Source organism: Vulpes vulpes, chromosome 15 (genome assembly GCF_048418805.1).
Source record: "Vulpes vulpes isolate BD-2025 chromosome 15, VulVul3, whole genome shotgun sequence".
NCBI classification, from domain to species: domain Eukaryota; kingdom Metazoa; phylum Chordata; class Mammalia; order Carnivora; family Canidae; genus Vulpes; species Vulpes vulpes.
Window position 1 is genome coordinate 47,927,672 of NC_132794.1, and position 15,097 is coordinate 47,942,768.

General features: G+C 40.7%; 1 protein-coding gene across 1 annotated transcript in view; it reads right to left on the reverse strand.

Moving 5' to 3' along the window:
* The window catches only part of INO80 (INO80 complex ATPase subunit), a 129,559-nt gene that overhangs the window by 34,904 nt on the left and 79,558 nt on the right, over nt 1-15,097 (reverse strand). The window contains exons 25-27 of the mRNA XM_025998496.2: nt 10,512-10,652; nt 4,868-5,093; nt 430-557 (exon numbers count right to left, since the gene is read on the reverse strand). Of these exons, the coding sequence (XP_025854281.1) occupies nt 430-557; nt 4,868-5,093; nt 10,512-10,652 (495 nt within the window). The remainder of the gene's footprint in view (nt 1-429; nt 558-4,867; nt 5,094-10,511; nt 10,653-15,097) is intronic.

Sequence of the window (15,097 nt, forward strand, 5' to 3'; positions counted from 1 at the left end):
ATTTGTTAAAGCTCCTCCAGGAGAATGCAACATATAGTCAAGTTGAGACCACTATATTAAATCAGACCAAACAGCTGTTCTCTGTTTTTTATATAGAGAATTAATCCTAAATCTTTATTTTCCATACAGAATTTCAGAGGACTTTTTAAATAATTCTCAAGCTCTGATCTCCTTCAAAATTAAGGAATTTCTTCCCTAGTAATGGAAGGAATAGGGGATGTTCTGCTTCACTGGTGTATGGAAGGAGATAAAGTCCTTTGTACATTCTCACATCTGCCAGGAGCTGCTTCTCTTCCCTTTATAGACAGTAAAATCACAAAGACAAGTTTTGGGTTTCCATTAAGCAGGACTGACCATTAGTCATAGACATCTGATTCCTGCAAATTAAATGTCAAGGTGTCCTAGGGTCCCCAAGGTTCCTTCTCCTACCTCCAGCAGGTCTATCATCCTGGTCATCTGGGAGTAGATAAGGACCCTATGTCCTTGAGACTTGAGCCGAGTCAGGAGGACATCAAGGGCATACAGCTTTCCACTGTCAGTGATGAGGCTCTCCTTGCCTGGGGAGAAGAAAAGGGAGGGAGGAGGAGGAAACTGTATTTAATTGAAGCAGCAAAATCACTCACTGCAAAGCTGTATGCAGCCAAAATTACTACAACCAGGATGCTTGTCATCCCGAGAGCAGGAAAGTACTCTAGAGAAGAAAGCAAAGCACTGTTAAATCAAGATCCAGTAGTGCTCCGGGAAGAAGTATCCTGAAAGAGGGAGGTGTAGGTTCCCTTCCAGCTGACAGCCCCCAATCAGATATCTGCTGCTAAGACATTTGAAACCTTCTCTGCTCCACATCCTTACTGAGGGGACAGCAGGTACACATGGACATCTAAAAGTGAGGTCCATGTCATATCTGCTCTAAATGACCCAAGAAACTTGTTTTTCCTGTTCATCCTATCTCTAGATATCTGCTTCTGCTAGTTCCGTGGCTAAATGGTTACACCTCCTGAAAGCATGAGAATGTAGAGAAACAGGCTACTCTTGCCTGTCCCTTGAGACACTTAAATACTGAGAAATGCAAACACATATATCCATTCCTGTCCCCCCCCCCCTTTTTTTTTTTTTATTTATGATAGTCACAGAGAGAGAGAGAGGCAGAAACACAGGCGGAGGGAGAAGCAGGCTCCATGCACCAGGAGCCTGATGTGGGATTCGATCCCGGGTCTCCAGGATCGCGCCCTGGGCCAAAGGCAGGCGCCAAACCGCTGCGCCACCCAGGGATCCCTCCCCTTTTAAATCCAAACTCCTTCTCTTGGATGATTTCAAATAGGCTGGCTGGTAAAAGTCATTATCCTAAACTGTAATTCAATAAAGACACTAAGATTTGTTCAACTTCTCAGAAGGAGTGACTTTGGGTTTCTGTGAAATGAAAATTGCTTTTACTCATTGACTTATGTTTTCTCTTTCCTCTTTCCATTAAAAGAAAAAAAAAGGGAACATTTTAGCTAGAGATCTTTATAGAACACTTAACTCTCAAATTTTCATCTTATCCATTTAGTATCATTCAACTCCCATCACATTTCAGGAAGTAGAGTTTCCTGTTTGCAGACTGGTCCATAAACATGCCCTGAACAATCGCTGCTACTAAGAGGGGAAGAAATGAGGCTGAATGAGCTGGGAGATTTAAGAGTGTATGTGGAAGTAGCTGTGGGATGCAAAAAGGGAGAGACAAAGTATAGACATACTGCACAATTAGGCAATAAAAGTAAAGGAAACGATTAAAAAAAAAAAAAAAACCAAGGTCTATCCCTAGTTTCTAGGTTTGAACCCATAGTTTTTTTCCCTCAGAACTGCAGAGGCTGACTGTTGAGAGCAATCCAAGAGTTCTCAATGGATATTTCTCTGTTCTCGCCACTATTTGCCAAGTGCACAAATCATTGTATAAACCAAACAAGAACGGATGTGCTGACAGCACCATAACAAATCATCGGCCACTCTGTTTTTGCTACAAAGCCACAGGCCCTGGATGTTTACTCCTCTGTACTGCTGCCTGCCTTTCCCACCTTCGGAACGCTGCCAGGCCACATCTCTCCCTCCACCACCCCCTCCCTGATGCTGTGGCACACACCTTTGTTCAGCTTCTTTGTTTGGTCCTGTTTAGATTATTGAAATGCTCTTCTTTTTGTTGATCGCCTTACCAACACAATCAAATGACTGCAGCTGGGACAGAACCAAATGCTAGGCCCTCTCCCTGGCACCAGACAAGGAGATCTGTATGAATTCCAAGTCTGATCAGGCAGTGACGCTTTCCTAACAACTTTAACGTTTTCTTCTGGTCATGATTAACTTTCTCCTTTAACTGGATTCCCTGGGATCCTTCAATTTTGATAGCTCCTAGACACTCCCCACGGAGCTACCCCATCAGCTTTAGTTTCTTTTTTCATTAAAAGTACAGGAAGGTGAAAAAAAGAGAAGGCCGTATATTTTTTAGTCCTTGAGGAGAGTAAGCAAGCTAAGCTCATCAGATTTCTGCAGCCTGCTTATCTTCACTCTCCATTCACATTCTTCTACTCCCTCATCACAAATATTTTAGCATATAGAAATCTGTATCGTGTCTGCAGTCTGAGAAGCTTCATCTCAAAATCATGATTCAGTGGTTTTCACACATTTCTGCTTCTCACATCCCCTTTCCTTCACCAACTACAATGATCTGATGCTAAGATTAGGAGGCTCAGAGATGAAGACTCACACAGGTCCTGAAGGACAGAACTCTGACGCACCTGAAAGAGGCAAGAGAGGCACGTGTTGTTAGCTGTTTCTGTGTATGTGGGAAGTGAAAGAGGATGGACTGGATTTCTTTGGACTATCCTGAAAGAAAAGGCCTAAGCACAAAGAGACGGTAGCGATAGCCTTAGAATATTTAAACAACGAATAATATTTCTGCTTCTCTGTTAAGTGTGTTAAGTTAGCACCCAGTACTTGTCCTTAGAAAGATACACAGAAAAAAGAAGCTTCTTTCCCTGCACACACTGCTGTCTTCTGGGTCTGGCATCCATTACCCAATTTTTTAGGAGCTATCAAAGTTGCACCAGACAACAGCACCACCTGTTGCTAAGCAGGGCGCAGAGCCAAGAAGAGCACAATTCCCTAGAAATTAGGCTGATTATGCCAAGTCAAACCTCTCTTTAAAACAGGATCTCAAAAACTGTTGTACAGACCCTATCCTACTTTCTTGCAATGTTTTCTATGATCCTATAGTACAATCTTACAGTATTTTTACTAAGACACAAGTTCTTACTGGCCACAGTGTAAGAGCCTGCTTAGAGACAAAATGAATATATCCCATAGCAGTAAAACTAGGGTAAAAGATGATATACATACTTTTTCCAAGAAGAGGAGACTTTTGAAAGGACTATACATCTTTCTCCTAGTGAAACAGGGAGATGCATTCAAGGTGTGAAATCCAGATTTTGGTCTTTGGGGGACTATACTGGAACCAATCCTTCCCAAGAAAATAGAAAATGCAAAAGTACAGGAAAAAAAAGAGATAAAATACAGATTTCAGTGCCCCCCCCCCCCCCGCCAGCCCCCGATGCCTTGCTGCCCTGCCCCAGCCAGTCTACAGAGTACAATGGGGTTAGTGAGGAGCTGGTTGGTTCTCACAGTAAACAGCCAGTGAGGCTGGCGCTTTTTATCGATGCGAAAAGAACTCAGACACTTCCTGCTATTTAAACAAGGTCCATTTTTCTTTCAAAGAACAGGAAAAGCCACAAGAGATTCCCACAGCGCCAGCAATAAGCCTTCTACTCCTGTACTGGGAACTTAGGAGCTAGAGTGAAGAAGGGAGAAAGAATAAATAAGGTGTTGTCTTGCTTCTTTCAACACCTGTGCTCATCCTCTGCCTGGGATTCTGGGGTTTCCAGACCTGTTGGATTTTAGCATTCTATTCCCACTGCTAAGTCTCCTTTACAACTGGACTTTCCTCTTGTTTTCTAACAATACACCTTCACTCACCCCTTTCAGGTGTTCTAAGTCTGCTTATACTATGAGGCCACATCCATATTGCTCTCATAAATTCAAAATGGTATCTTCTAGTTCAAAGCACCTCCACAGCTACTACCAGGCTGACTCAAAGTCTCCTGACATGTGGCAGATTCTCTTTTGAATGCAGAGCTCTAGTTTATTTCCATTATATCCAGTAAAAAGAATACAAAGTATCAGAGAATCTGGACAACCAAAACTAACAGGGTAGCTCTCAACTACCACCCCAATCTGCCAGCAGGTGTAAGCAAAGAACATAAGCCTATGAACCCTGTGTTCAGTTTCCTTAAAAGTAGTCTCACTCAAGCAAAGATGAAAACCTAGTTTCCTTTCAACCCTCGACCTTGACTCTAGGAGGTCTGGGAATCTGCTAGAATTTTGGCACAAAACACACTGTTTTTCTTCTGGTTATCATTCAGATCTCTAGTGCTCCGTGCAGGATACTGTTTATGCTACTTCAACCAGGCTTTCTGAGAGTGACGACATTCTCATTCACTCTACTGGCAATGGCACAAGACAACTGTACTCACTCGACCTAGAGCCTTTCCTACCAACTTTATTTCTTACGTCTCCTCCCTCACTTTTTTGAAAGGGTAGCATTCCTTTCTCAGCTGTAAGCTTGTCAAAGGAGAGTACGTAAGCACAAATCTGAAAAACATTTCTCTCTTAAGTCATAAATTACTTAAGTATTTTTACCTATAAAGCTAAGGGCAAAACAGGAAACAAACCCCAAGAACACTGAATTCCAAATATCTAAAGCCACCACATGGAGTATCTCTTTGGTTCTTCCTCCCTTGCCACAGCTGGGAACACATTCCCAAAAGAACAGAGCACTTACCTGGAATCCTGATGAAAGACCAGCCATTCTGAGGCCTGATGCTCCACAGTCCTCCAGCTGGCTCTGGGAAGAACTGGGATCGTCGATTTAGCCAATCTGCCGCTAGTTCAGGGGCCCCATTTAACAAACACTGCTTGGCTGCCAGACTCCCTCCTTCCTTCAGCACTCGCCGCTCATATTCTGCACTTCGGTCATTGCAGTAAGAATCCAATGGCACTGCGGTAACCTGCAGTGAAATATTCATGAGACAGCTCTTGCACATTTCCTATACCCCAACTTTGAAATCAGACAAATGTGGCTAATTCTTGGACTAGTGGTTTTACCTTCCTTGTTCTGACAAATAAGCAGCCCCTAATAATAACTGACTTAGTGAGCTGGTCTAGGTAAAAGGCCAACCTCTTATAGTATGTATCTGCAGCAAACTAAAGATCCAAAGAGTGCTAGAGTTTGCAGAAAAACTGGGATACCAGTCAGGAATAATTCTATCACAGATGTATATATATCTGATCACTCTGCCACCTCCCCTCATTGCTGGATAGTGTTTCTAGCAAAGTTCTATTAGCCATACACAGACTGGTGAGATCAGAAAGGGACTTGCAACTATGCAGTCATTATTAAAGAATGAAAAGAGTTATCGGCCTGATGAATTTAAAGCTGTCTTTAATGCTTTTGTGGCAAAACTCTCAAGTTTATGAAAACTTCTTTCTCCTCTTCCCTGACCTGGTTGCTGACTGACAAGCCTAATGAAAGAGAAGACAATCTTTCTTTCAGGCCATAAGCTGGGATATGGAGGGGTGGAGAAAGCAATTGCCAGAGAGTAGTGGATTCATTTCTTGGCTAGGACAGGGGCTATGCACAAATTCTTATCTCCCCACAAGGTGCAACAACACTGAAATGCGGCCCCCCAATGGAATAGAAGGCTCCAGCCAATTAAGAAACGGGCTTTTTAATCCTTTAGTGATCTGGGTCTATTCCCACTCTAATAAGCATCTGTGTATTCAGATAGCTGTGAAATCACCTGATTAGAAGCCTGAGTTACCTTCTGTTGAAATTTGGACGCTGTGATTATCTGCAAGCTCAGGTTGATAAAAATGCTAACCTCCCATTATACACAGTAAATTGCTCAGAAAAACCTTGGAGCCAGATCAAGAGATGGGGAGAAACTGGGTATAAGGAGCAAGGGCAGAGGAAGGAGAGAGATCAGAACATAAAACACAGGCTGTACCTAGTTAGCTAGTTCTATTGTTGCTATTATTTCCCAGAAGTGAGACATTTAGGAAAATATATCTTGCTATTAATTTTTCTACTTTCATGCCCATCAATCTTTAGGGCAATGGAATGGTTGTCAAGTTCTGGTACACATAAGAATCTTTGTAGGAGCATATCTAAAATGCAGATTTTGATCCAGAAGGTCTAAAGGAGAAGCCAACAGCTTTAGGCTTTTAATGAGCACCTCAGGCCAAGCCTTAATACTGCCCTAGGGTACATTAACAATCAGCTAGCTGATGATGGGGCTGCAGATGCCTCTGCTGGAAACTATAGGATACCAAAACAAGAGAAAGAGCATCATTTACTAAACCACAGGGTCCTCTACTCTGGTTTAGATGAAGCTGAAAAATGAGTTTGCTAGAGAACAGTGCCATCTACAGTCCACGCACAGAACTACAGGGAGGGTCACAGCAAGTTGGGCCCCTGCAGCTCCAAAACCCAGACAGGCTCACACACAAATCACCTTCACATACAGTCCTAGACACAGGTGTTGGTAATCTCCTATCATCTTTACCCACTCCAAAAAGAGTCTGTTCTGTTGCCTCTAACTAATTCCTTTTTTGCACCAAAAGCTGAGCACAGACAAATGAAGACAGATATAAAACACAGGTGGATAAAAACTGGATCTTTCCTGATGTGGCCTGTCCTAGCAGTAGTTCAAGCAGCTTTCTACCATCCAGGGTATGAGTCCTAGAGCCTCACAATCAATAGTGGCTGTACTTTCCTAACAGTGATATAAGCAGCTGTGGTTGGACTACAGAAGCATGACTGGTTCTATATACTATATATACTCTTAGATGAGTAAAGCATATTTAGTCATTTCCAATAAGAGACTCATACTGACCAATTTTACACTCAAAGATAACAGCTTTGTTTTTATTTTTGTTGCTTATTTTATATAAAAGCAGAACTGACACTGCAATTATATAGACTTCAGGGGGAACCTGGGTGGCTCAGTCAGTTAAGTGTCTTACTCCAATTTTGACCCAGTCATGATCTCAGGATTGTGAGATCAAGTACCTCATCAGGCTCTGTGCTGGGCATGAAGCCTGCTTAAGATTCTCTTTCCCTCTCCTTTTGCCCCTCCCCCACTCACTCTTGCACAGGGTAAATGTAATGTAAATAAATACATAAATAAGGCTTCGCACCCAATTCTCCAGATGAAAAGTCAAAAGCCAGTAATTCAGCATGAAGGAATAGGGGAACACTGGCACAAGGAAAATGTGTTTCCTGCCTAGAACTCACTCCTAGGCCCTTCTATGGTTTAAAAACAAAACAATTTTTTTCTAGTTATAAACTTTCACATATTTTCCAATTTCATTTTGCGATATTCTTCCAAGTCCAGGATTGAAAACTAGGAGGTATGTGAGGCCTAGTTCTTAGGGACATATTTTTTTAATGTTTTGATAAGCTTCTTTGGCAGGAGCCCTGGATCAAAATATATGCAGAATCACAGAACGTCGTATCATAAGTATGTAAGCAGTGAACTCAATGAGGTCCAAAAGGAGGCACTTTTAATTAAACTGTGCTTCCCAAGTAAGCTCTATCCTAGACAGCCTCCACCCATTCTGCTAACCCCAAGTGGCCTTCCTGATTGCTCAGAAGCAGGGGGGAGATGAAGCATGACATACCATTTTTCCCTCCGCACAAATGGAAATGTATACTCCCTTCAGTCTCATATGAACTAACCTCTGTTTCTTGCTTCATTAACTCCCTAAACTATAGTATCTTCAAGGGCTGTCTCCTCAAGCATTTAGTGCGTCCTTCCTGAGGACATGTATACTCCTGCTCTAGCTCTAGAAAGCGTGACCACTCCAAGCGCTTCAGTTTTTTGGTAAGATGGATTTCCAGGATCTTAGTTTATTAACCCTGCAGGATTATTTCCTTCAGCTAATGAGAAAACAGCTCCTGTGATTTCTTCCAGAACTGACCCTAAAGTTTCCATAGCACAAGATAGGGACATGAACTTGTTTTAGCTCAAAGCCAAGGTTAAGACTTCAAAGGAAATCAGCACCTCCCATCCCCAAATGGGTTAGAAATCAATATAAGATAACCAAGGTATCTCAGGATTATTCACACTCCAGACCTGATGTGAAAAGTAAAAGCTTATGTATGAATGTATAAAATATTGACATATTTAAAGCTCCTCTTCCTGTCCACATAACCACAGTGTAATTACTCTCATTTCAGGTTTGGAACCTGCTATGTGAAGAAACTACAAAGAATTATGGAAAGAGGAGCTGAGTAGGAAAGGAAGGTACTGGGGAGGAGCGCTTCAGCCAAATGATAAAAAGTCCCCTATTCTCTGCCTGCCAACACACCTTTATAGTATTCTAGCCTTCTTCAAGCTAGTCACCATTTATTGTTCTTTAGGGAAACAGCAGCACGAGGCATGATAATTTAGATTTTGGGCTCCTCAGAAAACAAGTCTTCAGTTGTACTGTTGGGGTATTACAGGTATGAGGATGGTGGGAAAGTGACGTGGTTCTTTACAATGGTTGGCTACAGAGCTATGAGTGGAACAAATGAAGAATTTTTATGCCAGTAAATGCAATGACAGCCTAAGGCAGCTTGCTTTTTAATTGGCTCTATAAATCACTGGGGATATGAGAAATCAAACTATCTGGATATCCCTCTCTGAAATCTAGACTTCCTCTTATTAGGCCACTCAGTATATACACATCAGATCGGGAGGGTGAGAAGAAAATGAACCATACAACTATGAAGCCTGAAGACCACTTTCCACAGAAGCAACTGACTTTAGATGTTTTCTAGAAAAGGTGCATTTCCTTGCATCGACTTAAGCTTCAAAGACCAAAAATGCTTTGGAAGAACAGGATACAAAGAAAATCTAAATACTTTCTATTTAGATAGCCAATATAAATCAAAGTTGACAGTGGTCTGGGAATCAAGTTCATGTAGTACAGGGTCAGCAGAAAGAAGGGAAAGCAGGCAGGAGTCAATGGGACTCATTTCTACCATCTCATTTCCTTTTTTTTTTTTTAAGATTTTATTTATTTATTCATAAACACAGAGAGAGGGGCAGAGACACAGACAGAGGGAGAAGCAAGCTCCATGCAGGAAGCCCGACGTGGGACTCGATCCCGGGTCTCTAGGATCACACCCCAGGCTGCAGGCAGCATCAAACTGCTGCCCCACCGGGGCTGCCCCTACCGTCTCATTTCCATTCAGCTTTCTTGGGACCCTCTGCCAGATTCTGACCTTTGAGAACTTAATAAAGATACAAGCTGATGTAAAAATGACAGAAAAATATCACCAAGGAAGATTCAAAAGGCTCCACCTTCTTTAAATAGAACTATGAACACAGCTTAAGTGTAGAATAAGTGGAGAAAACAAGGTGAAACACAGAAGGGTAAGAAATGTTGGCCTCTATAGAGCATTTTGCTGGCTAACTGAAAGACGCCCCTTACAGCAAAAGGAATTGAGCCAGGAAGACAGAAATGTGTTCTCTGCTCTAACCAGAGTCTGGCGCATCTCTACTCTGTGCCTCTCCCTTCATATACTTCTTCAGAACTGTGAGAGAGCTTCTGTCTAGCTCTGATCAATGACAGGAAAGAGAGGAAGAGGTAAGTAGAGTAAAAAAACACTGCATTGTGCAAAGGAGAGCCTTTGCAGCGATGGTATTGGCAATTATCAGAGTATCCTGTTTTCATAAATGGAGTATTAGGAAGGATCTAACAGATGCTCAATGCTGAAACCACAACAGAAACTGCTCCCAACCTGCAAATAAAACTAGGACTGCTAAATGGTGAATACAGCACAACAGTCGCTTTTCAGAGGGAACATACTTGTGAACCACAGTCTAGGCAGGGCTGCTGAGGAAAGTGATGGAACACCAGAGGAAGAAATTTTTTGATGCTGGAGTGTTATGTTTCCTTTTGTTATTTGGAGACTGTACCAAGGCGATAAGGCCAGATCAAATCTCCCTTCCAATCTGGCTCCCTCCTCTGAAAAACCCTCAAAAACCTCAATGCAGGTAACAAATGGCTCTTTTTCCTTTTCAAATATTCCGCTGTCCCTGACCCTGCTGCTTGGTGATAATCTACCTGACAGATGGCTTGCTCCCATGGTAGTTTAGAGCCCCCGCCTAAATGAAAGGAACTACACAGGAGAGACATTGCCAGGGAAAGAAGTCATTCCCATCTATCATACAACAGTTCTCAAACCAATGCCATTTAAAGGAAAGAATACTGTCTTGGGAAAGCCAGGACCACATATGTCTCCTAAATACTGAAGATTTATGTTTCTTACGGTCCAAACAGCTTAAAACAGTTCTGTTTAAGAAATGGATCTCTTAAAAGTTGGTTTATTTCTTCAAGTATCTATTTTGTCTCTTTCCTCCTGTGGCACTTACTCGTGGACTGGCTACACACAAAAAAGATGGCAGTTCAGTGAGCAGGCAGCAACGAAGCGAGGAGGTAGCTGATCTCCGCTGATGGATGACCTGGTCTGAGTAGCCACTCACTGCTTTGCAGTGGCTGCTGAAAACCAGTGACTACAAAACAAAAAATGCAAATTAGTGTCATTGGCAAATATGTCATTACAAGTTTAATGCAAGCAAAATGGAAAAAAAGTCACATATTAAACGTCTGACTTAAACATATTCTTCTTACTGAATATTGTTAATTCTAATAGATAATAAACCAGTAATTAGAATCAAATGCATAATACAGTCAAGGTCTATGCTAATTTTTAAAAACATGGTTTTATTAATATACTGTAAGCAAGTGGCATTTCTAATTCTATCTTTTTATGGAAGAGATACTGTTAATTATAAATAGAGCAAAACTTTCATTAGACAAAACAAAGTATATATGAGGGGGAAGTTTGGTTCATTTGTTATACCATGAATACAAACTCATGTCTTGCATTAAAAACATGATGGCCAACAATATTTCCTTCTAAATTTTTCTATAAGGCACATTTAAAAAATTTATTTATTCATGAGAGAGACACAGACAGAGGCAAAGACATATGCAGAAGGAGAAATAGGATCTCTGTGGGGAGCCTGATGCGGGGCTCGATCCCAGGACCCCAGGACCATGACCTGAGACAAAGGCAGATGCTCAACCACTGAGCCACCCCGGTGCTCCGCTCTCCCTTTTAAGATTTAAAGTAATCTCTATACCCAAAGTGGGGCTCAAACTTACAACCCTGAGATCAAGAGTCGTATGCTCTACTTACTGACTGAGTCAGCCAGGCATAGCCTGTTTAGCATCACATGTGTATACTAACAGTGCAGTGTACAGCTGACCCTTGAAGAACGTGGTTTTGGAATGTGTGGGTCCACTTACACATGTATTTTTTAAAAAATGCAAATACAAATGTAAATGTATTTTCCTTGTGATTTCCTTAATAACATTTTCTATTTTCCAGTTTACTATCTATAACACTGATAACATACAAAATTTGTGTTAATTGGCTGTTTATGTTATTGGTAAGGCTTCCTGTCAACAGTAGGCTATTAGTAGTTTAAGTTTTGGGGAAGTCAAAAATTATACTTGGATTTTTGACTGCAAAGAGGGTCGGCATCCCTAACTGCTGCATTGTTCAAGGATCAACTGTAGTTCTAGTAAGTTAGCTTGTCTTATTTATTCAGTGACATCAATACAAGAGGTCAGGAAAAGAAAACAATATTGCTTTAGTTCCTTTATCTGACCACTTAAAAATATGTATAAATTCTTCATTTGTATTACTGTTTCAATACAGTTTAACAAGACTAAAAGTTCATATTAAAACTTCAGTTCATAGGCATTCATGCAAAAGATTTTTTTTTTTAATTTTTTTAAATTTTATTTACTTATGATAGTCATACAGAGAGAGAGGCAGAGACATAGGCAGAGGGAGAAGCAGGCTCCATGCACCGGGAGCCCGATGTGGGATTTGATCCCGGGTCTTGAGGATCGCGCCCTGGACCAAAGGCAGGCGCCAAACCGCTGCGCCACCCAGGGATCCCCATGCAAAAGATTTTTTAAAAGTATGCAATGTTCACATAAAAGAATGTGTCAGTGGGATTATAGTGTTCTTTATTACAGATGCAATTCTTCAGTGCAATGCTAGACATTTTATCTTTGGATCTTCATTCTTGATTACTTCATTTTTTTCTTTCTTTTTTTTTTCTCAGATAAGGCAGGTTGTAACCTGAATAACTATATGGATGAAGATAATACATACACAAGGTAGTCAAATTTATACATTGTTATAAGGTCAAGAAAACAAACTGCAAGAGAACAGTAAACAGGACTCTGTACAGAAGAATAGCTATAATTCCAGTACCAAAATCTTCGAGGACTGAATCTCTTTCAAGGCTTCTTTATTCTGTAGGTATCTTTTCCCAAAATAAATGGGCTCTTCAGGATCATGATTCCAGAGAAGCCATCTCAAGTTGTCTAGCAGAATATGTGTATCATAATCCATTTCCATGAACCAATCAGCATTTTCTAAGTAATAGTCATGAACAAACTGAAAGACTTTAAAACTGTTTCCAGGGGAGTTGGGCCATGTCCAATGGTTTCTAACCACACTGAATACTTTACAATACTTTATCACAACATTGGGTCCACGTAGCTTTGGCATGTTTAATATTTTCCTCTGGATGTTGACATCCCTGTCATTACCCAGAAAAGAATTTTAACCTTCCAATAGTTTTCAACCATAATCTGCATTCTCATCTTTATGTTGGTGAGCATGTACATTGAAGTTCATCCACCTCACTATATATTTATGTCCATTACCTTCTGAATGCCTAAGGTGAGGATCATTGCAAAGATAATTAGACCAGGTATCATCCTGTTCTTCCAATACTTGATACTAGATAGCTAAGAACATACACTTAAAAAAAAAATCCTATTCCTACTGCAAAGAAGGTAGTCATTTTTCTTGTTTTCTGCATGCACGTTTTTTTATTATTGGTGGTAAGCCCCCCTTACCCCTCTTCCAGGAGGTGGAGAGATGAGTCTAGTGGCTACTGCTCATGTCATCAAGTTACAGTTGTAGTAGGTTCAGGACTGCTAGTTGGGGTGCCTACAGCCATCCAGGTAGCTGAGGCAGCAGCAGCTGACCTAAAGACCTCTGAATTGGTTTACCAACTTCTAGAGTACTAAGTAACATCTCTGCCAGAGATAGTTATCCTCATTTTAAGTATTCCCAAATGGCAAAATTAAACAAAGCCCATTCCTTACTTCATTCTTAAAATGTAAAGTTGAAAGATGAAAGAATATTTCCTTCAGTTATCTTCTCATCAACACAATTTATTAATAAGAAAGTTAACGTTTTAGCTATAGAGAGTCCTTTTAACACAATGTTATTTGTGATACCTTTTTGGAAAAAGCCTAATGATAACTCTACTCCCAGAGGTGGTCATTCACAAATTAAAATATGTTCACTTGTCTTAAATGAGCTAGGTTAAGATAGTATTCTCATTGGAAGTCACTAAGGCAAGGTGATTTATAGTTTTAAGATTAAAAACAAAACCAAAACCCACTAGCTCAAAATGCTTATACACAGCCTTATTAGCTTTAGAGAAATCCTGAACACCTCCAGCATATTTTATTCAATCTATACTTTTTTTATTTTCTCTATACTTTTTTACATCATTTTCTCTTAACAGTGGTTCCATCAATTCTTCCTCAGTACAGATGGTCCTTTAATGCGACACTACTCACTATTCCCTTCACATAACGACATGAACTAGACACTGCTCCCTACAAAAAAATTTAATGCTTAACACAATAAGGGACACCTTAAATGCCAATACCTAAGATGCCTGGGTGGGGGAGGGACAGAAAGAAAGGTTCATTACCGCTTTAGTCTGTTTTGGACTAAAACAAATTAGAAAAAAAGACAATGTCACACTATGGGAGACATGATTTGGTTATGATATGGGCACAGGTTTTGCTGTTCTGTTGTCCCTTCCTCATGCTCTCGAGTGTCTTCATTATCCCATAGGCATTGGCAGCTTTGTGTATGTCTTGCTACCAGAATCACAATATGCACATAGCAGAGGTTAGGCTTTTGTAAAGAGCCTTTTGGCACTATGCAAAAGTCTCAACTGAAAATAAGTTGGGCAGGAAGATAGACCTCACAGCTGTAAACTTCCTGGCATAGTACAGCAGAGAAAACATACAAATGTTTTTCCCCTCAGATACAGATCCATTTAACAAGGGGCCATACTTTATTCTCCATGTCTTATTTAAAATTAAAAGGAACATTTATGTTACCATTAGATTTTCATTGCTCAGAAATTAATTTTCTGCTTTTGTTCTTAAAGAATATATCAAACATAGGTATAGACAAAGGTCTCATTTTATTATATTATTTTGCTTTTTAAGTGTTTATTTCAATTCCAGTTAGTTACCATACAGTGTTATATTAGATTCAGGTGTACAATATGGATTCAGTACCCACAATTCCATAATTCACTGGGTGCTCATCATGACAAGTACCCTACTTAATCCCCATTAACCTTCCCCCAAGCCCTCTGATCTCTGGCAACCATCGGTTTGTTTTCTATAATTAAGAATCTATGAGGAGAGGTCTCACTTTATTTTATTTTATTTTTTTAAGATTTTATTTATCCATGAGAGACACAGAGAGAGAGAGAGAGAGAGAGAGAGAGACAGGCAGAGACACAGGCAGAGGGAGAAGCAGGCTCCATGCAGGGAGCCTGATGTGGGACTTGATCCTGTGTCTCCAGGATCACACCCTGGGCTGAAGGCAGCGCTAAACCGCTGAGCCACCCAGGCTGCCCGAGGTCTCACTTTAAATGAAAGGGTGTAGTGGGTGTAGTGTTTATAGACCAAACACTAAACTACATGGATTCTATTTTCTGATATTTTAAGTGACCAAACAGAAAGGGAGAAAATAAAGTACAGGAAAACCCTGAATACAATGGCTTCCTAGGGCATTGGCAGCTTTCATGATCTCATGAAGTAACGACAG